The sequence below is a fragment of the Sinohyriopsis cumingii genome, chromosome 1 (genome assembly GCF_028554795.1).
Source record: "Sinohyriopsis cumingii isolate HCF-2022 chromosome 1, ASM2855479v2, whole genome shotgun sequence".
In the NCBI taxonomy this organism is placed as follows: Eukaryota; Metazoa; Mollusca; class Bivalvia; order Unionida; family Unionidae; genus Sinohyriopsis; species Sinohyriopsis cumingii.
The window spans coordinates 57,641,875-57,667,783 of NC_142961.1; the positions used below are offsets into that span (position 1 = coordinate 57,641,875).

A 25,909-nucleotide genomic window follows, 5' to 3' on the forward strand; every position below is an offset into this window, starting at 1 on the left:
AAGTAGTAAAAGAGCAATTTTTAAACAGTGACATGCGACATATAAATGGAATGTGACTGTTTGAATTATTTCACTTGAATAATATTACATCTAACATTTAAGGTGAACATACCTCTGTGATATTATCTGGACATTGTTGTTGATTTATAAAATGAAAAATGTTTTTGTATTTTTAAATATAACAGTTCTTCTCTCTGCAAAATCCGGCAAGCTTATATTAAAATAAAGCACCTCTGTACAAGGTTGTTTTGTGAGAGAGAAAACTAACCTAGGTACGCTAGGGTTTTTCTGAATCAGCAGAACTTTATTCTAACTACACTTCAGATTTATATTCAAAGACTGGACGGATGCAAGTAACGTAAATTTTGCTGATGTAATCTTTTGAAAGAACAAATTTAATTTTTTTGTGGTTGCCTAATGCATTTACCTGATGCAGATCAAATAATATTATCAAGCTTCTTGTAAGAATGTGGGGTCTCTGAGAAAAGTGAGAGGAAATATTACTGTTTTGGAAAAAGAATTGCGGAAATTTACATCTAGAGACAATGGGTAAGTTGACGTCATATATAAGCTTTCAAGGTTGTTATTTATTTGGGGTATTATTGACAAGATTGATGATATTCAAACTCAAGAATTGCTATACTGAAGTAAAGTGCAGATCGCTTAACTGTGTTGAGAGAGAGAGAGAGAGAGAGAGAAAGATCCGTCAGTTTTAAAGCTGTATATCCTCAAAATTCAATTTTAAACTGTAAAAATGCCAAAGTAGAAGTCCGTTTAACCGAATTCCAAATATGTCCCCTGGGTTTTTCACACTTAAAGTCGATACCATCCGCATATGCACATGCCTACATATCCAAACTAAATGAGAGAGGCAGATCGGCTAGACGGAGTTCAGTCATACCGAGTCAGTCTTATAGTCGAAATCTACCTGTATTGTACATTGTATCTTTCTTTCTTTCTTCCTTTCTTTCTTTCTTTCTTTCTTCATCCTGATCATCATGATATTCTTTTCTTCTTCTTCTTCTTCTTCTTCTTGTGATATGGAATTCCATACTTTTTTATTAGCAGCATTCGAAATACTAGCAAAAGTCTGATTTGGGTTTTCCAGATTTCCCGCACAGTGTCGGCATTTATCGACTTTTGAATTAAAACTTTCAGCATATCACATTAGCACCCCACCCCTCACCCCCCAAAAACAACAAAATGAAACAAAAAATCCTCTCAAAATTAAAAAATTATAATTGATATGTTTGGAAAACATTTTCCTTATGACGAAACGTTTTGTTCTTTTGCAAAACTTACAAGAATAGCAACAAAAAAAAATTGTAGATAGCCAGTTTATTTTCCTCAAAATAAACAAAAAAATTATAAATGAAATTAAATTGAAATATAAGCAAAAAATGTTTTCTATGTCATGGAAAGGATGCCTTTTTAAATAACAAAGAAATTTTATTTTTATACCAGTGGCTGGACCTAATTGTCTCCTTTGTGATAAAAATGTAAGTTTTGAGTCTCCTGGATCTACATCTGATTAAAATAAAGATAAACACTACAATAAAATATATACCTGAAATATACACCTGTGTGTGTGTGTGTGTGTGTGAGAGAGAGAGAGAGAGAGAGAGAGAGAGAGAGAATATCTAGGATGAATGTTTACACTAGAAAATGTTACATATACACCGGTTACATATGATGGCGATTGATTTCATTTCCTGTATGTCGTGAGGGTGAAGAAACACTATTTTTGTGGTAATTTTTGTCCATGTATCCCCTAAAAACGTATAATTCTGCACAATTTTATTTCTTTTCTTTCCATTTTGCTAGTTGTTATTGCACATAATTGCAATTTTGATGTTGCAAATCTCAAAATTTACTGACCCTCGAACAGGAAGTGATAAACGGGTGTTCGGACCACAAAGATTTAAGTTTTATAATTTTCTTCAAGTTATTATTATTGTTGTTTTAAGTTGCATTGTTGTATTTGAAAATTGTGAGAGCATGTTTAAAGTCGAAATAAATGTGATTGATATATCCATTTACAGGGTGTATTATAGAACCGAAAATTTAGGGGGGAAATAATTTCCTCCGACCTTTCACAGACCGTTTAAGGACCGACCATTTAATTTCTGGTGGGGGCAGGAGTTCTGGTATTTTTTTCGAGACCGGATATTTTTTTTTATGTTACTTCAAGATAATTTTATTATTTTTTAACTACAATTATTTGATATATTTATTTTTTGGAGAGCCGAACATTTGTTTTCTCCCCTCCCCTCGTTTAATAATCGGCCCCATCAATAATGGGACAGTTATATTAGGGTGTAAGGTTGGAGTAAATTTTGTATCAAAAACAGAATTAACTAATATTAGTACCACTACTTTGTGGATGGGGTACTAACATAAGCATATGTGCATCAACAGAGCAGTGGGATAGGAATCACACTCAACGTTTTTTTCAGCCTACTATAAAATATTTTCCTTTCACATGCTAAAAGAAATTAGATATTCCTCTGATTTAATACTGGAATTGCTGCGTATCATTGTCGAAACACATGTACAATTTTGTTTACCTTTATATGATTATTTTTTGTTTGATTCATCTGCCATATTTGTTGTACTGATAACTACTTTCATTTTCAGCAATTTTTAATTCGTGTGTCATGTAAGGACATTGCTGCATTATTTTGAAATGTAAACATGCATTAAATAATGTATCATAGAACATCCAAATATGGCATAGCAAGCCTTATTTTGAAAATGAATTACAAGAATCTCTTGTATTTGTTCATGGTGGACAAGGTACTATAGCATAAACATACCAATATGATTCACTGGATATAGGTTTAATAACTTTATAATTAGTCAGATTTTGTGAAAAACATAACTCTCTTTGGATAGTAAATTTTAACTACAGCCATCTCTTTGTCTTTGACAATAGTTTTATTTGCTGTGTTGTACGGTATAGGATCAGATCGTAGCCTCAACCATGCTGAGGCTGTGACATCTGAGCTAATCGAAACCATGCAGTAGCGGCATTAGCTACAATGTCATATCCTCATGATTAGTCACCTGCCCCCATCCATATTACTTTTAATTTGGGTCAAAAACTTTTCTTTACTGTTGCAATATTTCGTGTTTACATGAAGTTGTGTGTGCCTATTAACTGAGCAAACGTCTGTTGGATATTGTCTTCCCTGATCTAAACAGCAATGTATATATGATACACTAAAGACAAACACCAAATATGTATTTTTGGCATTAAATAATGATCAGATTATCAATTATCAGCTTTTCAAAGAGCTAACATCATCCTAAAAGCATAGTGATTAATTATTGACACAGTTCAAATGAACATTCACAAGTTCAAAGTGCAGTGATTGATTATTGACACAGTTTAAATGAATGTTCACAGTAAGATGATAGTCTAGTGATTGACTATTAACACATTTCAAAAACACATTCACAATAGAAATATTTAACATCTATAAACAATGCAATGATAAGAAATTTTTGCTTAAAGAATGCAACACATCTTGCCCAATTCTTAAATCAGATTCTCGTTTATTTTGGCACTTAAAGGTTTTTGTACTTAAATAATTTGTTGGAATTATTGTAAAAGTTGGGGATCCATGCTATGATTATATCTAAATTCCTGATACCAGCAATTTTGAGAAGATAATAGTTATATTGTATTGGGTAAATATAGTAGAATTAACCAATAATGGTTACACACTAGCTGCATTTGATTGAGATGACTGCCATTGGGCCTTGTTGTCGTCCCCAGACCCCTGCTCAGGGCAGGGTACTTACTGCCAGTCAAGGCATTTTAAGTACATAAAATCTTTTCCAAGGGCTTCATCTCAGCTAGTGGTGGCATTTGTATGCACTCCCCGTACATTTAGGATACTATTTGTACTGTCAGTAATAAATAAAGCTTTACTCAGAATGCATCACTGCCATCTCACCTCTGTCTGCGTGGGTTCGAGTCTAGGATTCGGCCAATGTGGGTATGTGAGAAAGCTTGCCAGTAGCTTCTTGTGGGTTGGTGGTTCTTCCCGGTGTTTTCCCGGGTTCTTCCTCCACCATTCATACTGGCCGCCATGTATAGCCTATCGTGTGCTGAAAAATGGCGTTAAACCCCACAACATCAACATCAACATCAACTCAGAATGCATATACTGTACTATGCTGCATGCAATATCTGGCGAATTAGAACAGGGTCACTTCCAATGAGGGTAGGGTACAACTGAGTCTCTGCCAATGAGGGCAGGGTTCTACTGAGTCACTCCTAATGAGGGCAGGGTACAACTGAGTTACTCCCAGTGAGAGCAGGGCACAACTGAGGGATGGCATGGTGAAGTGTCCTTTTAAAACTGGCTAGGACAAACACTGGACTCTGGTGAGAGTTGTCTTTGTCAAATTTGGTTGTGTGTACCATAATGAATTGAATATCATGGAGTGCATACTTTCTTAGTCAAATGTGATACAGATGTTACTCTCTTTTTCCAGTGTGATACAGCTGTTAACTGTCTCACTCAATTGTGAAAATCTCTTATTAGTAGAATTAATACTTACTCATTCATATGAAAACTAAACTTTGATTTCAGCATCAGTATTATCAAAAGATAAATGTATGTATATATTCCAAGGTAATTGACTTTACAGCAGTAGACATTTAACTCCTACATGATATGCATATTAAGTTTTATATTTGTTATAACTAATTTATGGAATTTCAAGTAAGACATTAATTTTACAAAATTTGGTTCTTAATGTTATTTAATACGGATATTGATGTTAAAAGTTGCCATATAATGCAACTGAAACTTTGTCAGTTGTCCAGGTATTTGAGGCATGTAGAGTTAATTAGGTCTAATCAGGAATTACTGCTGAAGTTGTCCAGGTATTTGAGGCATGTAGAGTTAATTAGGTCTAATCAGGAATTACTGCTGACCTATGATTGGTCAGTTCTTAGCTGTGGTGAACCAGTTTGTTTGAGTAGCAGTAAGGACAATTGATTGAAATAAAAAATAAAAACATAAAAAGTATATATCCATACAGAGTTATTCTCAAGGAATAGTTCAGTTACAGAAAGAGATATCCACTGATTGATTCTTTAAACTTTTTTTAATCACAGAATGACCTTCATGGGCAAAAAATCCATATAAAGAGCATCTGTTTAATAAGGAGACTTCACCACAAAGGTCACTGTTTTATGATTGCCCAAGTTTATTTAAAAGACAGGTTTCATCTTATTTTGTTTGTTTATATAAATTATTTATTAATAATTTATTAATTTCAGGTAAAGCTTTAAGCTAGTTGTTATTGGGATCCATGGTCAAGTCGATACCATTGTCAGGCATGGGAGAGGTGTATCTTTATGAGGTTTTGTATGCCTATCATCCTGAGAAGGATAATTCCAGTGACATTCCAATTGACCCTGGTGATGAGATCCAAGTAGCTGCGAAGGATGTACCATCTTCTCAGAGCCAAAACCCGTCATGGGTCTTTGGCTACAATGTTACAAAAAAGATAAAAGGGATGTTTCCAAGTAATTATGTAAAACCTGTTCATTTAGTTCCAGCCTCAAAACCAACTGTACCGCCAAAACCGACAGTTCTGCAAAGTGATCAATACATGGATTTAGGTAAGTATGTTTGAATTATTTTGAATAAAATAACATTTAGCTAATGGAAGGCATGTCACTTTTGCAAGGACAGCTGCGTCATTGATAAGAGTCACTGCTTAATTTTCATGTTTTAATTTTTGCAACCATACTATGTTTGATATATCATTGCATGTTTTGCAGTGTCATCATTCTTGTCTGACATTTTCATTTTTTGAGTGGTTTTAATATAAAGGAAAGTCAAAGTCTGATTTAACTGGCTTCTCAAAACCAGTTTGAGTTAATTATAGTAAAGGATGCTTAATTTTTTACATTGTTTCTAACAATATGATTATTTAAAGCAGAAATTGCATTTCTGGGGTTACAGCACATCTGTCAGTTTTATATTCAACCAGTAACATGTGTGAAATGATCTGCTTTTTTCTGAGTAAATCATACTATATATGGATGTTACAATGAATAATAATACTATATATTGTTGTTATAGTGGACAATACCTTGTTGTTATAGTTAATAATACCATATTGTTGTTATTTTGAATAATACTATATATCACTTTATATAATATTATATATTGTTGTTATGGTAAGTAATAATATATATTGTTATATTGAATAAAACTGTATTGTTGTTATGTTGAATAATACTATATATTGTTGTTATATTGAATATTACAACATATGGTTGTTATAGTGAATAATACTTTGTTATTTTAGTGAATAATACTATATATTGTTGTTATAGTGAATATTGCCATATTCTTTTAGTGAATAATACTATATATTATATTGAATAATACTATATTTTGTTATTATAGTGAATAATACTATATTTGTTGTTATAGTAGATAATACTCTATATTGTTGTTATAGTGAATAGTATTCTATATTCTTGTTTTAGTGAATAATACTGTATATTGTTATGGTGAATAATACTATATATTGTTGTTATGGTGGTCCCTTGCTATAAATATATATAATATGATCTCTGATACAACATGGATGTGGTCATGGATACTATTATACAGGTTGGATTGTTTTTCCATACAATGTACCCAAGTATAATGTGATCTAGCCTACAACACAGTACTCACTTTAACTCAGGGTTTTCAGTAGATTTCAAAACTGAAGATCATTTGACCCTTGAACCCGAAATCTCAAAGAGTCACAATGAAAATCTCAAGAGTCATTTGTTTTACAGTCGTGATATAGAAGCTGGGCAGAGATCTCAGAAATGCTTAATTACGCTTATTTGGTCACAGATTTGTTATCTGTGACTCAGAAAATCACCCATGCAGGACTTCTCTGTATGGACTTTTTTGGCAACCAGGAAACTTTCACGACACAATAAATATGTTCTAATCACCTTGAAAAAAATTACACAGTGCTTTTATTTAAATGCTTTGATCAAAGGTTGTTGGCTTGCTTGTATGAAGGTGCATGTATTATTGAAGGCACCGCTAAAGGCTCGCTTTGAAGGACCAAACAAATGCCCATTTGTTATTGTTGTGGCAACATCAGATAATTGTAGAACACTGAGACAGAATTTTTAAAAATTTACTTAGTATATACCAGTGCTTCAAAGGTAATCAGTTTTCATTGAAGTTGCAGCAAAACTATTTTTTCTGGTTCATTTTTATTAAAAAAATGCCATCGTCTGGTTGGCTGTAGTCATTTCCCATTCCTACCTTCAGAGGTGGTCGATTGTAGTTAGTCATTTGCATGGCTAGTTACAGCATACAGTGGCGAGGCCAGACATCAGTGTAAGCAGATTATGATATAACAATGCACTGTTAAGGTGGTTTGTCAATATAAAGCAAGGATTTGTTTGTGTAACAATAGATTCCAGTGCATTTTTATATCCACATTTGCAGTTTCCTGTCATGGTACCTTTGAATTTCTCCACTTCAAACCCAACACTATATACAGTTTTTATCAGCCAAATGTGTTGTCACCAAAACTATCGCCGGATGGTATACTTTGTCACCAATAAGTATAAAAAAAATGCCATTTGCAACATTGGCGAAGCCCAGCGTTCTCCCTGTTATTGTGTTCATTTCTTATTGTAGCCGTATAAATATTGCATGCATCCTTGAAATCAAGACATGTTGAGACTTAGATAAACTGTGCTAAAGTTGCTAGAACTGATAGTTCAGATGGGACAGTTGCCAAGTGTAATAACGTGCATGATGCCTGGCTTAGAGTTTGGAATAAAAACTTTCCTTTGATTGACAAAATTCATTCTGATGGACAAACAAGAGCTATATGTCAGTAGTGTAAGGAGTGTGGAAATTAAACTTGATGGCAACTACTGGTTCTTTTAATTTGTAAAGTTCCACATTTGCAAGGCATGAGACATCTAGAGACCATCTGCTTGCTAGGTAGTCATAAAATCATTGAACTGCACACTGATGGAAGCCTGTACAACTCTGCTTCAAGAGTACAGAGATGTATTTCCAGACTTTGCAGTCCTAACTACAATTGTGTTTGTGTCACCAGTGACATCCGTGGCATGCAAGAGAGGCTTCAGTGTGCAGAACAAAATCAGGACGAATTGATGGACCAGAATAAAACATGAGACCTTAACACGAATAATGCCAGTCAAAGAAGAGGAACCTATTGGTGCGAGGATACGATCCAAAGCCAAGCATCAGAAAATTTTGTGAAATGCGACATAGATGAAAGTGAACTATATTGTAGTTATAGAATATATTTGTACATGATAAAATTTTCATAGATAATTTTTAAAATTTTTTTTTATAAATAATTACAAATAAATCAAACTACCAAAGTTTTGTGTCTGATATTCTTGGCATTTTAATGGAGATTTAGCCACATCAACATGCTTTGGGGAGTGGACTGCAACTTTTGCTGGTGGGACTCCTATTTTTACCAACTTAGGAGTCCTGGATTCCCAGTTTAAAATCCTAGTGAGACCTCTGCTGGGATTGTTTGTTATTAGAGGAGCAAACTGATGCTTAAGATTTCTTTTCTCATGTTAAATGAAGGGAAACACTTATTCAGTACAGTGTATTTTGTAACCAATGCTTAAGATTTCTTGCCTCATGTTAAATAAAGGGAAACACTTATTCAGCATTTTATAACCGATGCTTAAGATTTCTTGCCTCATGTTAAATAAAGGGAAACACTTATTCAGTATTTTGTAACCGATGCTTTAGATTTCTTATAACTTTAAGAGATTTAGTCTTTTACCTCACAATTGTTACTAACTTTCTTTTTCTTTGGAGTCTGATTGGTTGGAATGATCATCACTGGAAGACTGTTTCTGAGACTCAGACGGGAAAGAAAATGTTTATGTGAGCAGTTGTGATTAGGTATGAGCCGGTGTATTTAATGAAGAAGGTAGAAGTATTTTTCTTGTGCTTCACTGCCATGATTTAAAAAGAAAAATCCACAAGCATTTTAGTTTCACTCACAAGATCACTGATGGGTGATAACTGATGGCATTAATTGTGATTATAAAGTTTTCACCACTTAACAGGCCCTCAGTGGTTTTCTGGCAGAGATTTCCTGCTTGAATAATTTTATTTTTGAGAAGAATGGAGAATGTATTCTCTTTAAGAGCATTAGAATGTGGCTATGATCACGCTTAGCCTGCAAGAAATATCATCAAACTTCATTTTTTTTTTTGTGTGGCTGGTTTTACAAAGTTGATGATTGATCAAAGCAGGAAGTTTTGCAGTTGGACAGGAGTTGTAATCCTGAATTTCACATTTCATGACCACTATTTTTTTTGGTTGCTTTTATTTAGTTTTGAAGAAGCATGCATTTTGACATGAACAGAACAAAAAGGTATATCAATTTCCATGAAATATTCCGCTATAAATATCTTGTGTGATGTAATGTATTTACATCCGAAAAACTCGTTCATATTTTCCCATACAAATGCAGTAACCTATAAATACTAAATGATCATAGTAATTAAGTATACATACTAAACATAATTACAATTACTATGCTGTAATATTCTGCAAAAATCGAGCAAATAACTTACTGACCTTTATGAAGCTTTGTCTTTCCTTAGAATCTCCTCTCTAAGTTTTACCGCCAAATTACAAGTGGCTTCCTCTGAGTAACCCTATATTGCTCATCAATCTTCCTAGGCGAGACTAAATTTTCACTTGCTAGTTAGAAGTTATAATTTGGATCGAAATTGTTATCACACCCTCTATCTCAATTATGATTGGGTGTCGCATTGACCTGATCCAATCAAACTTAGTGGTCAATGTCTTTTTGCTGTCTGTCCCTGTGGGGACAGATTTAGAACATGCCCCTTTCCATCGCGGGTTCCTCTGATCTTAGGACTAAGATGTAACAGACAGGTGGGAAGTCGTGCGATCTAACGCCTGTGCTGATTCAATATGCCAGATCTTCTCTCTGGTCATGGTTACCTTGCATAAGAGATTAACCCTGGCCTGTGGCATTGTATAGACATTAAACCATGGCTTGTAATATTACCTTAGTTTGTACACAACTTACGAACTGGGGCTGAGCAAACGTGACACCCACCTAAATGTGACATCAGTGACCTGTTGGCTCTGCCCCATTCATATTGATTTTACATAGGTGCTGTTTGCAGGGTATCAATCACTGACACATTACAGTGTTTGTTTAAAGACAGTGCAAGCTCTGTAGGAAATTATGCCTGAGGCGAACCAATGGTATCCAAGACTTATGCTGAAATGAATGTGCATCATAAAAACACACAGGTTGCATTTTCCATATATCTGAAAACGGTAACATTTTAATTCTAAGACCCAAAACCCGAGGGCACATGTCTGTTGAGAACCCTGAGTGTTATAAAGAGTTACAACTGTGTAAGAAGTTGTGTTATCCTGGCTACTGTACAGTACATGTGCATGATGTTTCACAGTATGAAGCAGCCTTCCCTAGATGATGTTACTTCTTTTTTGGCTCCCCTGAACAGCATTATTGTGGGCAGACTACAGTATTGGAATTAGTGATAGCCTAGAAACCTGTGGAACATTTCCTAGCACAAGGTGATCTTGCACATATAACAGTACTTACTGATGGCTTCCTTGAATAGGATCATCATCAGAGACCACTGTTGAAGTTGAAATTGATAGCCTGTCTATTTGTCTATAATGTATGCCAGTATATGGTGACCTACATAGCTGCCAACCCTCATGATTTTGGCATGAATATTGTGACTTTCTATTTCGACTCACAGGTTCACATCGCATGCAAGAAAATCATGAATTTCCCAATTAACAATTATTTTAAATTTTCACGTTAAGTGCTAGTCATGAAATCGGCTGTTGTTGAAATGGTCCGTTACTGCTAGTCATGATAGGAGTAGAGCTATAGCTGATTAGTACAATTGGCCAGTTAGTAAGCATTTTAGCATATTTTAACATATGTGTATAAAAGTAGTTTTTCAAATTCTTTTGAAAAATTGGTGCCTAACTGGAATTTTCTCTGTGCATGCACCGCCAACACTGATTTGAATTACCGTTCGTTATTGCATATTGAAAACATCTTCACAACCAAGGAAAAATGAAATTTATTGCACTAAAGTGAAGTTTAGCTTGGAATATACCAAACATTTGCCATGCATTCAACCATCAAATACTGATATACATCATGCTTTTTGCACACAGTATGCCACACATTATAGTATTGAGTATAATGGCAGGGATGATGTAAGTACATTGATAGCACAAAGCACACAGAGGTTGGGAAACTACATGAAGACAGCTTTTTTGAATGTTGGAATGTTTTATATTGAAAGATTAGCTTATATGATAATTTGCTTGAGTTCCCAGTTTTGTGCACATGCGCCGACACCACTAATCGTTCACCGTTCAACTTTTCATCTTCTGGATTGATACCATTTTGTAATTGAACTACACTGCAGTTAAAATGTTTTCACCTCCAAGGATAACGATTTGTATTTCATAAAAAGTGAAGTATAGATTGGAGTACACCAAAATTTAGCCTAGCATTCAGCCATCAAACATCGATGTACATTATACTTTTCACACAGTATTTTGCTGCAAAATGCACAATGGGAATGTGCACAGGGTCTAGTATTATTGCTTACAGTTGAGCTGTCATACATGTACCATGTAGTAATATTATATATTACATGTCTGACAGATACATTGTAAGCAATGATACGAGCCCCTGTGGTTATGTGGCAGAACAATGTGAAAAAGCACACTGCTATAGCACCCCCACCAGATTTCAATTTTGGTGCACTTTAAGTCACCTGCTCAAGTCCTGCATGCTACCAATGCTGAAGCATTGTTTGTGAGCTTTCTTGTTGAACGTAACCTGTCTTCCTCAGTTGGAGTTAGTAACAGTGACAGTGAAAGATTATTTCTAATGTGAGGAAAAATAAGAAAAACTTTTAAGTGCCTACTTGGGTGCTGAAAATTTGCAACAATTTTAGTCACCAAGAGTAACCAGTGAGCAAGAAACCTGGACTGTTTTGAACACAAATTTACCATAGCCTGATTAATGAAGTTCAAGACTGCCACAGCATCCTAACAAGACAAATAGTGTGAAGTTTGTGTATATATTGGTAAATTTTGCTGCAAATTTAGTTAGTTGTACATGTAATGTTTAAGTTTATTTGTTGGATTTTCATATAATGCAGTACTGACCATCGAAGTGTATCGAGTTAGTGTCATGATGTAATCTTTCAATATTCTTCATGAACCACTGTATTTTCTACAGTTATGTTCACTTGATTTGATGGGCAATCTAACAAATGCTGATCTGATCAAAATTGTATTCCAATCAAGTTATATTTGATTCCCTCTTCCACAAACTTTCATAAAACTTCAATGCATTATAAGATGTTGTGATAAACCCATCCGCCTGTGTATGATGTACACCTGATTGCAAATTCCATAGACTCTCCTGTGGCACAATTTGATAGCACCCATAGTTTGATTGCAATAATAAGTACAACAAAAGAGCATAATTGATTGCAGTACTAATTACAACAAAGAGCATAATTGATTGCAGTAATAAGTACAACAAAGAGCATAATTGATTGCAATAGTAAGTACAGCAAATAGCGTAATTGATTGCAGTAATAAGTACAACAAAGAGTGTAATTGATTGCAATAATAAGTACAGCAAATAGCATAATTGATTGCAGTAATAAGTACAACAAAGAGCATAATTGATTGCAATAAGTACAGCAAATAGCATAATTGATTGCAGTAATAAGTACAACAAAGAGCATAATTGATTGCAATAATAAGTACAGCAAATAGCATAATTGATTGCAGTAATAAGTACAACAAAGAGCATAATTGATTGCAATAAGTACAGCAAATAGCATAATTGATTGCAGTAATAAGTACAACAAAGAGCATAATTGATTGCAATAAGTACAGCAAATAGCATAATTGATTGCAGTAATAAGTACAACAAAGAGCATAATTGATTGCAATAAGTACAGCAAATAGCATAATTGATTGCAGTAATAAGTACAACAAAGAGCATAATTGATTGCAATAATAAGTACAAGAAAGAGCACAATTGATTGCAATAATAAGTACAACAAAGAGCATAATTGATTGCAATAATAAGTACAACAAAGAGCATAATTGATTGCAATAATAAGTACAAGAAAGAGCATAATTGATTGTAATAATAAGTACAAGAAAGAGCATAATTGATTGCAAAAACAAATACAACAAAGAGCATAAAGCCAGATCTATTTATAGATGATATTTGCTTGTATCGATTGAATTACAGCTATATTTCACTGGCATTATTCACTTGGAACAAGCAAATTTTCTTTGTTTAACACATTAACCCCTGGATGTTTTTGTCGTTTTCGTCTGAAATTTGAGTAGGAAACACATTTTGAAAGCTGTTTCTGATTACATCCTAATACATCCACTTGCAGGTGATTTTCCAATAACCTAAAATGCCTAGTTGTGTTAGAAACATCGTTTTTCATTGGCTATTTTTTTTTTTTTTGCCTAATGGACCCATTATTTTTGTATCGAGACCACTCTTTATTCCTAATGCCCATCTTATCCTACTTTTTGCAAAGGTTCATGTGTCTGTTTGCAGTTCATACTGGTCTGTCTTAGATCTGAGACCAAAAAGTACAATCTGAACACAAAATTGGAATGCGACCACTGGCAAATTTTGGGTTGAAAAACATTGGGTCCCAAAAAATGAGGTTTTTCTCTCAGTATTTTGTAGTGCAACTAGAACTTCCAGATGATTTGGTATCATTGTAGAGCTACATATGTCTACGTTTCTATAATACCACCCACTTTAGTGTATCATACATGACTTTGATGCTTCAGAGCTAGGCAGTAGACTACTACCTTCTGCCATATAAACTCTTCGCCAGGGGTTAATGTGTTAACAAGGATTTTTAATTTTTTTACAAATCAAGGAATGGCTAAATTTGTAATTTATGTGCAGTGTTGATGCACAAGTGATTAAATATGCAAGGAATATTCAAATTTGGTGATGTCATCAAAATGCATCCATTAATACATTAACCCCAGGAGGTTTTTGTCATTTTTGCCTGAAATTCGAGTGGGAAACACATTTTGAAAGCTGTTTCTGAATATATCCTAATACATCAACTTCCAGGTGATTTTCCAATAACCTAATGCCTAGTTGTGTTAGAAACATCATTTTTCATTGGCTATTGGATCGTGCATGAGCAGAAGGGTAAAAGTTCGAGTTCTTTTTTTTTTGTTGTGCTTAACGGACCCGTTATTTTCGTATCGAGACCATTCTTTATTCCAAATGCCCATCTTATCCTACTTTTTGCAATGGTTCATCTCTCTGTTTGCAGTTCACACCGGTCTGCCTTAGATCTGAGACCAAAAAGTCTAAAATCTGGACACAAAGTCGGATTCCGACCACCTTTGAATTTTGGTGGAAAGAAATTAGGTCCAAAAGATGAGGTTTTTCCCTCTGTATTTTGTAGTGCAACTAGAACTTACAGATTATTTGGCATCATTGTAGATCTACATCTGTCGACGTTTCTATCATACCACCCACTTCATTGTATCATACATGACCTTGATGCAGCAGAGCTCAGCAGTAGGCTACTACCTTCTGCCAAGTAAACTCGTCACCAGGGGTTAATGTGTTAACTCATTCAGACCTGGAGGTTTGTGTCGTTTTTGCCTAAAATGCGAGTAGGAAACACATTTTGGGGGCTATTTCTGAATACGTCCGAATACATTGACTTTCAACAGATTTTCCATTAGCCTAATGCCTAGGTTTTTTTTCGAAACATCATTTTCCATCAGTTATTTTGCTTGCGCATAAGCAGATGGTTAAAAGTTCTTTGTTTTTTTTTTGTTTTTTTTTTTGCTTAATGGACCCATCGTTTTCGTACAGAGACCACTCTTTATTCCAAATGCCCAACTTATCCTAGTTTTTGCAAAGGTTCAAATGTCTTTGTGAAGTTCAGACCGGTCTGCCTTAGATCTGAGGCCAAAAGTTCTAAAATCCAAACACAAAATCCGATTCCAACCACAGGCAAAGTTTGGGTGAAAAAGAAACGGGTCCAAAAACTTAGGTTTTTCCCTCTGTATTTTGTAGTGCAACTAGAAAGTCCAGATTATTTGGTATCGTTGTAGAGCTATATCTGTCTGCATTTTTGTAATACCATCCACTCTGCTGTATCTTAAATGACCTTGATGCTGCAGAGTTCGGAAGTAGGATACAGCCTCATCATGCCTAAAGGCGGGATTGGGGCTGAATGAGTTAATGATCAAATGTATTTGGCTAGCCAAAGATTCTAACAGACTAAAGTAGCAGATTTTGGTATGGTATTCAGTATGATGAATAGTGATGTCAGGTGCTTGCTGGTTATGTTTTGCTCTGTTTTGTGTATATTTTCACAGAAAATATGAGTAGTAAGGTCTGTGTATATATGTAATTCAAGGTAGAAAGAACATAAACAAAAGTTTTTTGAAGTTTATAAATTTTGGGATTTAAATATTTTACTCCCAAGAGACAGGTTTGCATTGTTTTCCACTAGTTATCAACATGGGAGATGAAATATGTTGTTATAAATGTTATTGATGTCTTTTGAGGGGAGTGGACAAGTAAAAAATTGTTCACTTGGAAAATCCAATAATTTAAGGACTTGCATAAAATAAAATGTTCTTTCTCAAACTTTTTAAAACATATTCTTTACAGCATATATCATTATAATACAGACATGCTTGTGACATTCCTCGTCAGTGCTACAGTTGACTTATCCTGGAGTACATTCGTATGAATTCTGTTATCATCATTGTGATGAGGGTGTACTTTATAAGCATGGTGTTTCTTCGCTGATGACAAATGATTTATCGGTCATGGAAAGTTGTCTCCCCTTGCTACCATGGAAATATATATAATGGTACAGGTGATTGTAGTTTATGTAGATATTTTGTATTGTAACTATTGTAAACTTGATGGTAATCATTATGTAAAAATCTGACAACTGGAGAAATACGCAGAAATAAAAAGATTGGACTTTTTATTCATCATAACATTTTGCTGTCAAATATGTTCTCCCAGCAATTGACGTGTATAGTGCACATTATTCAGATTTGGTATACATGATCATTCACTTGTGTCTTAAGGGTCTACCATGGCTTCCACTGTCAAAACAGATGCCATTTATGAATAATTATACCAGAAGATTTTTTTAAATGGCTGTGATTATTTTATTGGTCATGACCTGTGACTCTTTTTTGGGCTAATTTTAATATGGTATTTCATCTGTAGTAAAAATTATGCCCATTGTCTTAATAAAATAATGGTTTAAATTTTAGAAAATGGATACTTGAGAAATTTCATGCATAAATCCTAATAACAAACTCAAAGAACATTGATGACTAAAAGAATTTAAAAACAATATTGCAAATAGATCAGAATATCCAATCACATTGCAGGGACTGGGATTATACACAGTATGGTTGGAGGGTTCAGATAATGAGGACAGGGATGACTGAATGACATTAAAGCTGGATTTGGGTCGTTGTAATATTGGTTGCAGAACTAAACATGAAAAGCTTCGATGGCTCAGGATTGCAGGGCTTGAGTCTCACAACTTTTGTAAATATAGGGTGTCACAGAATAAGGCAAGAAATAACTTGGTTTCACTTTAGAATGATTTGATCATTTTCGTCATACATGCATACAACGTTACCATGGGTGGATAATTGTTTTTTAAGTTAAGTGACTGAACTAGCATGTATCTCATCGTAGATTGCTTGCGGTGAGAGACACAAAAAGCACAGTACACACAGGTATTTTACCTGTACTAATACTCATTCTCCTGTAGAAATGACACACTGGTCTTTTGGATCTTGTCAAGGAAGGTACGTTTTCCATTTTTGTTCTACAGCAATAGGGGTAAGTGTTACATTTTATTTTATTTGATATGTGGAGCATATTCAGTTTTTAATGTTGCAGCATGAAATGTTGACTTTACCATTACGTGGATTTCAAATGTTGTGTACTTTTGAATTGTTACAAGTTACTTTTTTGTTGTTGTTGTTATAGGGTTTAACGCCATTTTTCAGCACAAGATAGGCTATACATGGCGGCCAGTATTAATGGTGGAGGAAGAACCGGGAAAACCCCGGAAAGAACCACCGACCCACGAGAAGCTACCGGCAAGCTTTCTCACATATCCACATTTGCCGAGCCCGAGACTCGAACCCACGCAGACAGAGGTGAGATGGCAGTGATCCGTGACGGACAGCACTTTAGACCACTCGGCCACTCGGGGCCCCTGTTACAAGTTGCTATTAAGAGTTTAATTTAACAGCATGCATCTGTAAGGGTGCAAATTTCTGTTGATCTCTAAAGAGCACATTAATTTGGGCAAGAGAACAATTAATTAGATTTATGGGGACAGGTTCATGTTAAATCGCTATATTGCAATGATTTTTAATGTCTGTGTCATGAGAGGAAGTGATTCTTTATTAAACCGTTGTTTATTTAACAGTCAGACAGACTGGAAAGAAAAGGTTAACCTCGATCTTTGTATCGGAAATGTTGAGTTGAAATTGTCCAGAATCAGTTATTTAGAAATATAGAAGTCAGGCTGAATACAATTTTGGTGCCTAGTTATAAAAGGCAGTAGGGATATTTAATCCTGATTGGTTATGCTAAATAAGGGGTGTGTTTCCCAAACAAAATTTCTGGTTTTAATATGCCTCATCACAAATTTTAGTCCACATTTTCCTGCAAGAGGAAAAAATATAGGAGACTCAGAGATTGAATTTAGAAGAAATTCTCTTGTAAAACATTTATCCGAGGGACCGGATGTCTGGAAAGTCAAGGGACACAAGGACTGGATGTCTGGAAAGTCAACAGACACAAGGACCGGATGTCTGGAAAGTCAACGGACACAATTCTGGCATTAGAAGCAAGCAAAGCTTGGAAGCACAAGGTATTTGTGTCAATCTCATGTGATTCGTTGATACCAACATAATGATTTGCTTGAATTTATTTGCTTATATTCGCATGAATTAATTTTCTCAAATCCATTGATCAGTTTTCTTGATATGAGTATAACTGTGTTTGAGTTCATCTATCTGAATTCATACAGTGATGTTCTTTTTATAAGTTTGATGAATTCTTTGAATTCGTTGTCATGATTGTTATAGGAATCAGGCATTCTAAGAATTTTAATGCTTTACATTAGTTGATATGAGTTATTAGAATCCGTGTGAATTCTCCAATCTTAGATGATTTCATTGATGATAAAGACTTGACCGCATCTTGACTGAAATTAATGTTGTTAAGCCATGAAGTGAGACTTCATGTATGCTTGAGACTTGAATGTGTGTATTTGCTGAAAATAACGTAGTTAAACCATGTAATGAATTTCATTCATTCATTTATGTATTTGAGACGAGAACAGAACTGTTATGTCTCATGTTATGTTAATGTGAGTCAGTGATGAAATAGCTGTTAGGAAGTACATTAATCTTATGAAACTAGGTTTGTTTATGGTCTACCATATTTGGCTTGACCAGATAGTCTTTGGCATCTGTTTGAATTCCGATAGGACGATATCTGACATAACGAGAGGGGAGTAATGATCTATTCCCAGTAGGATATAAGACAGAAGATTTAGGTTGCTTCTCTTTTTATTTTGAAAGGGGGAAATAGCTCCACTGACATATCCACGTACTTACTTATTCAAGTATCTACGTACTTACGTATCCACGTACCCACACAAAGTTTGAGGGCTGAAAAGAGGCGAGACAATAGAGTCTGGAGAAGAAAAAAGCAGAAGGACCAAGAAGAACGGCCACAGCGAAGTTGGAGTGAACCAGAAATAAGCAGGTTATGACTTTGTACAAGGCAATGACTTCGACTGTTCACTCAGTTCTATGATGAACCAATTCTATCATTTAGATCAGCTATTTCTACAAGTATATTTGTGTTTGAAAGTTGGTGAATGATTTATTTCAAAAGAGAAGTGTATCTTCCTAATGTAACGTATTATCACTAAAGCTGTACCGATTAATCGGCAATACTCATCATCGGACCGATTATTGGAACAATCGGTATAATCGGTATCAGCAGAATAATTGGTGCCGATGTAAACAAATTTCCAAAATATAAATTTAAACATAACATTCATCTTGACATGGCTTGAATTTTAAATCAGAATTACATAGTGAAAATTAAGGAATAAACATTTGATTTGGGGGTTAATTGAAAGACTGTATATTCTTAAAAGTAAATACTTTTTAACATGCTTGCTGTAAACTACTGCTGATTGTCTGCTCACAATAAATTATCAATACCTGTGCATGCACTCATCCCAATCACAGCAGCCAACCAGCCAATGAGGCCTTGTGTGGCCGTTGAACTTCCAGCATACACGTTACAGGGATGGTCCTAGCTTTTAAAATGTTGTTGCCAAAGAAAATCACCAATCTCAATATTTTGTTGCCAATTTTTAAAAAAATGCCGCCAGAATAAGTAATGAATATTTTTCCAAGACTATTAATGTAATAGGCAATGAAAATTTAAAAAGATGGGATAGTTATTACTTTATTGACAAAAAGCAATACAGCCATAATATTACAAAATAAATCATTACATGACTGTTTTGCACTGCTTCCATGGTCTTTGCATTGCGCATTACCATTAGTGCATAGGTCTAACTGTTGTCACCTGAAATAAATGCGTTATCAAATGTAAAATATCTACTTTCATAAAGTCTCTCTTTTTTTAATAGAAACATCAGGTATTAAGCAAATCTATATTATGTATATTATTTTCCAAATAATAGTTTTGTAAGAAACTTATTTAGATAATGACATTTTAATACTAAAACCCTATGATCGTACTTTGCAATGTAAGATAAGTGACGTATAATGTGGCCGTCAATTTCACGCATTGAGGAATTAAATACCCCCCCTTTTTATGGCTAGCTTCACAAAGTACATATCCGTCAACCAGGAGTTCAGAAATTTATTTTTGCCATGCTTTACTTGCTTTGCTTGTTAGTGAACTGCTTCCTAAATACCAGGAATGATCACTGAATGCTGTAGATTGTTTCTCGACAAGCAAATTATGATCTCCATTCCCACCAATGAAACTTAACACGAGTCAACTTGACCTGGCATTACTATACCGTATATATTAGCATTAATTACGATCATTAAATTAAAGGAATGAATAAAGAAACATATCACAGAGCATATGTGCCCCCCCCAAAAAAACTAATTCAGAATAAATATGTTATTTAGTAAAGAGTTTTATTTGCATATATGAGTTAACAATAAGAAATAAGGTGGGATATAAAATGTGGGAAATAGTTATCACATGTATGGTAGCTTGAGACCACATTTGAACTGTTAACATAAATCAGCACCCATTTTAGGCATTGTTAGTTATAACAAAAATAGGTAATGGTTTACTTGTCAATCAAATTCAAGTGCTTTCACTAACTGTAGAACAGGCAGTTTCTTGAAATAATCAGTCTCATAATCGGTATCGGCAATTTTAATAATGGCTGTATGCAGCATCGGCATAATCGGCAAAAAGTGACATCGGTACAGCTTTTATTATCACAGTTGTTTATGTAATTGATTAAATTGTTGCATTTCAAGTACGGGGGCTCATGTCATTCTGTTCTATATATCTGCTCGGATCTCTGTTTATTCCATCTATAAGTTTCACACTTTATATTAATATTTACTCAATCTGGGCAACAACATCGAGGGCGATCACCCTCTAGATAAAAATAACCAAATAAAGCGGACACCTTGTAAGAAGGTACAATCCGCCAATCAACCCCACCAACACTTCCATCCCCACAGTATATATAAATTTTAATTCCATACCTGTTATTATGACCAGTTTGGTTTTATGTTAGCTGTGCGTATGTGTGTGCGGGTATATCAGGCTGTCTATCTGGCCTTCTGTATGGGAATGGAAGCAGGTGTGACCATAAAGGCTATAAAAGGACGGAACTACTGATTTGTTAACTTGTGTGCATGGTGGATCCATGAAGGGTGTGTGTGGCCAATACAAGTGTGGGCCAACCCAAGAATTCGGGAGAACTGTGTGGTTTGACAATGGACACGTGAACCAGGTCAAAATGTTTCATTTGCAACAAGTATTTATGAGTCATATGTGGTAGTGAATCATATGGGCTGTACAAATGACTGAGTCACGAGTCGTATGTTAGGTACAATTGTTATGTTGATTACAGTTGAACGTATTTTTGTTTCAATTGATGACATTATTTCAGTTGAGTACAATTGAGTCTTTTTCATTACATGAGATTATTTGAATCTCACTTTCATTACATGAGATTATTTGAATCTCACTTTCATAATATGAGATTGTTTGAATTTTACTTTCATTACATGAGTTTGTATGAATCTTACCTTCATTTTTGAATATGTGAATCACATTTTTGTTTTCTCATTTGTGTAAAGTTATTGAATGAGTCGCATGTTTAGAGCCTGAAAGAATCACTGTATTTGTAGAGTACATACATATTTTTATTAATTCATTTGATAAACTTCCATCGTTCATCACATTGTGTTGTGTTGTCATTTAATCCAAGCATCCATTCAGGTCAAGGCTATTACATGAGGCCATGGCTCAAGTCTTGCATATTTTGTAGATATGGGGCCAGGGCTTGAGTCTCGCATGTTTTGTAAATATGGGGCCAGGGCTTGAGTCTCACATGTTTTGTAAATATCGGGCCAGGGCTTGAGTCTCACATGTTTTGTAAATATGGGGCCAGGGCTTGAGTCTCGCATGTTTTGTAAATATGGGGCCAGGGCTTGAGTCTCACATGTTTTGTAAGTATGGGGCCAGGGCTCGAGTCTCACATGTTTTGTAAATATGGGGCTTGGGCTTGAGTCTCACAATTTTAATATTTAATAGCAGCAGTAACTTACCCGTCACTGTTGCATATCTTTTCCTTTTTTTGAATAACTTTGTCTGTTTGATATGAACATACCCTTTCTCAGAGCAGAGAATTAACAGTAAGACAAATAAGACTGTCCACTCCCACGTGCAGCACAGTCATCTTTTTCAAGGATGTCATATTAATGGTTGTGTCCAACATAATGTGACCAGAGAAAAATTACATGTTGCTTAAAACCACCTTGCAGTTTTCTCTTCAACAATATACTATCTAATTCATTCATCTCGTCTTCTTTTTATATACAAGTAACACGTGGCCGGTTTTAGAAATCAGTTCTGGAAAGGAATTTTTAGGTTACCACATTGTATCCCCCCTTTATGGATTAGGGTACACCAGTTTCATTTTCAGAATACATGTACAGTTAGTTCTGGGTAAGTGTGTTATATTACATAACATAGGCCCTACCTCAGTTTTCTAGGAATTCATATTCCTTTCTTTGAAATAATCATCTATCCATTTAGTGTTTTTTTCTCCATTTTACCATTGTATATTGCTTGACTTTGAGTTCCATTGTTATTGTGTGTGGTTGCAATGCTTCTTGAGAACAGTGAAGGTTTAACAGTTGAACATCAGTATTAAGAAAAGACAGGAAGTTTTGGATGAATAAGTCATTGCTAACCTTGTGCACTGGGATGTATATAGTACACACTGCAAGCGAGTTTCACATGACATAATATATAATGTTATTATTAATGGTCTCTTTCAGATAACATGTTGGGACAGTTTGGGAAAGCGTGGCTGCCATGAGGACTCGTGAGACACTCACACAGACTTCCTCACATGGTCAAAATGCACACAGTAGAACCATTGTACTGTTTGAACTTATGTAGACTAATGACGTCTGGAATCTAGCTGTTTGCAGATATAATTATTGAGCATGGAGGAAATATCAGTCCCCCTTCATCAGAATTATCAGGTTTTACTCTTGCAGAGCTCCAGGGTGTCCACTGTAAGATAACTTGTTCTCCAGTTTGGAACAACACTCTCTCTGGAGACAGGTAAGGCCCCGCCTGTAGGAGGGAATGAATGTTTGAAGAGTAGATCGTCTTCCCCAGAAAGAGAGAAGTCAAACCCACCATGTTCAGAGTAGTGTGCTGCTGCCTTCTGTAAGGATTAGCTTGTCACACACACACACACCCATGATGTTGGGGTTGTACTGCATTGAAAACTTACTGGGTAGTGGGTTGTGCCCACTGCAATGGGAGGAGGTGGACTGCACCTTGATGAGTGATGAGGAAAAACTAGGAACTGACATATCCCTGTGGCTTGATTGGTCACTGACTGGTGAATGGTCCAGTCATCTGTCAGTCTCGTGATTAGTTACCAGGCACTGGATACCAGCGACTGGTTAGTGTATGGAGACCAATCACCTGTCACCAGTCAATTTGTTGCAATCACTGGTCAGATTGTACTGGCCTTTGGTCATCACATACTCATCACAGACTTTTCACTGGTCATTACTCAGAAGCCTCGTGTTACGGTAATAGAGAACATACCCAGTTTCCCACTCTATCCACTCAACCATCATTCCCTGTACAGGATTGGGCGACTGCCCAGCAGATCCAAAGGAGGTTAGGGGATCTGGTTGGTATGTTCCTTTTGCTTTTATCTCAGTAAATTGTGATCGGATGTGGGGGTCCTTCACTTCAGAGTAATTGGTCACTTATTACCCCCTTGGGTTACAGGACCCTAGACCCAGAGTACAGGTGATGCTGTGGCTCTTATCACTATCACCTCTTCTTTAGGTGGCATCCACCAGGAAGGCAGGAGGCCTTACATCATCCACTAAGGACAAGTGGCCTCATCTTCCTCCTCTTTGCACATGACATATGGGAAATGGTGCAGAGTGCACCCATTTTACTTCCACTCAAGGACATAGTGATGCCCAGCCACTCGTCTGCTTAAAGGGTGTATTAGATGATGATGCCCTATCTGCCCTCATTGACTCCAATGACTTCAAGATAGAAACATCTCATTTGACGCCTCCTATCAGATCCACCAAATCCTCTCAGTTGGATGAGAAGGACAAAATTTGGTCCTTTGATAAGACAGTAGAAGTTTATTGCTTCTTAAGAGTGGACTCCTCAAGAAACTGTCTGGCGCTCAGCCATTTTGTAAAAGATTTGTGGGACTCAAAATCATATCTAAATCTACTGCTTCTTCCTCATTTCTCTATGATCAAGGAAATATCACAGAGGTTTTCAATAGCCCAAGTCATTGTTCAGTGACATAGAAGGTGGTCCTCTACCTTGTCTTTGTTTCAAGTTGCTGGATACATTTCCCAAAGTGGCCCATTAAACTTGGACAGAGGTGCATCCCATGTGGGTGTCTCAACTGCAGTCTGGGCATGCCTAAAAAAATTGTAGCTATTAAATATAGCATGATGTACTGATATTTTATGTGATGCTAGATTTATGCCAATTCTATTTATGCACTTTCATTTTAATGCCATTTATAATGAAAAAATAGCATTCAGTTTGCACCATTTTTCTCATTTTTATGCCATCGCTGGCGCCATGTGCTGTGACTAGCATAAGCTTATGTACTTGCATTTACATTGCTTTCTTTTAACCTTAAAAACATATCTATAGTGTAAATTGAGCGGCACTTGTATAGAAATTACCACACATTTTACGTGTAAGGAAATTACCACACATTAATTACCACATAGATTTTACATATAGTGAAATTATCACATTTTACATGTACTGAAACTACCACACACATTTTTTGTATAACTGTGTAGTTCTTTCCTTGTTTTTATGGCTCATTTAACACTATTGACTATACCATGCTGAGAAAATGATAGCTAAATGCCTTACTCAAGGAGACATTGAGGCATCTGTCTGTGGTTTGGCTCACCTTTGTCCATTTTGGTGTCTTGTGTTTCTTCTTGTGGTTTAATGCATATAATAATAACAAATCTATTCAGTACGATATGTTGTGTTAGCCTCGTAAGCTTTTTGTATGATGAATATTATTAAGATATTGTTAAGCCAGAAAAGTGAACAACAAAAATAATGTGAAAAGAAGGGAAGTAAATATATGGATTGTATAGAACAGAATATGGAAGAGTTATTTCCCCTTCACTGCAGATAATGGGGGGGCAGGGGACATGTTTTCATGTACAAATTTAATGCCGCAATCAGCGACCTAGTATAAAAAATCATAAAAAATCAAATACAAAAGTGAGGTCAAAAAGGTCCATATTTTTGGATACCTATATAAAAACAAAGCATAAGAATATTATCCACTTGACCAGAGAAGTCAATGGCAGTTCATAGCAGAAGAAGTTTATGCACCCAACCCCAAAATTATACCTACCAATGTTATGTCCCAAGGTCATTTTTCACACCATGTGATGCTCACAGTGCAAACACAAGCCCTTTTCCTAGATGACAATTCTGCAAAACAGCGTGTACTAAACAGGCTGATGCAATTGAAAATGGTTGTCATCCAAGCCGTTTTTGAGATATTCTACTTCCCCCAAACCCATGTGTTTCCTGCTATGGGAGGCTAGCTCTTCTTCCTAGCCAACTGTTGGTATTTAACTATCAGTAGCTATGGAAGGTGTACATGCCTGACATCAATTTCAAGAACAACACAAACCCGACACACCTAGTTCACAAATATATCCATATCTTTAAATAGTAAACAATAATAGCTGAAAAACTCACACCATAGCCTTAAGAGAGTGTCCGCCTTGGATGCAGGAGGTCGTGGGTTTGATCCCCGGCCGAGTCATACCAAAGATTTTCAAAAATGGTACTAATAACTGCCTCACTTGGCGCTCAGCATCAAGAGGTTAGTGTTAGGACTGGTTGGCCTGGT

The 25,909-nt window shown here is 35.5% G+C and overlaps 1 protein-coding gene across 1 annotated transcript in view; it reads left to right on the plus strand.

Annotated features, from left to right (window-relative positions):
- The first annotated feature begins 1,678 nt into the window (after positions 1 to 1,678).
- LOC149806925 (phosphatidylinositol 3-kinase regulatory subunit alpha-like) overlaps positions 1,679 to 25,909 on the plus strand; it is a 393,140-nt gene continuing 368,909 nt past the window's right edge. Inside the window, exons 1-2 of the mRNA XM_089959790.1 lie at positions 1,679 to 1,749; positions 5,300 to 5,644. Of these exons, the coding sequence (XP_089815916.1) occupies positions 5,332 to 5,644 (313 nt within the window). The 5' untranslated portion in view covers positions 1,679 to 1,749; positions 5,300 to 5,331. The remainder of the gene's footprint in view (positions 1,750 to 5,299; positions 5,645 to 25,909) is intronic.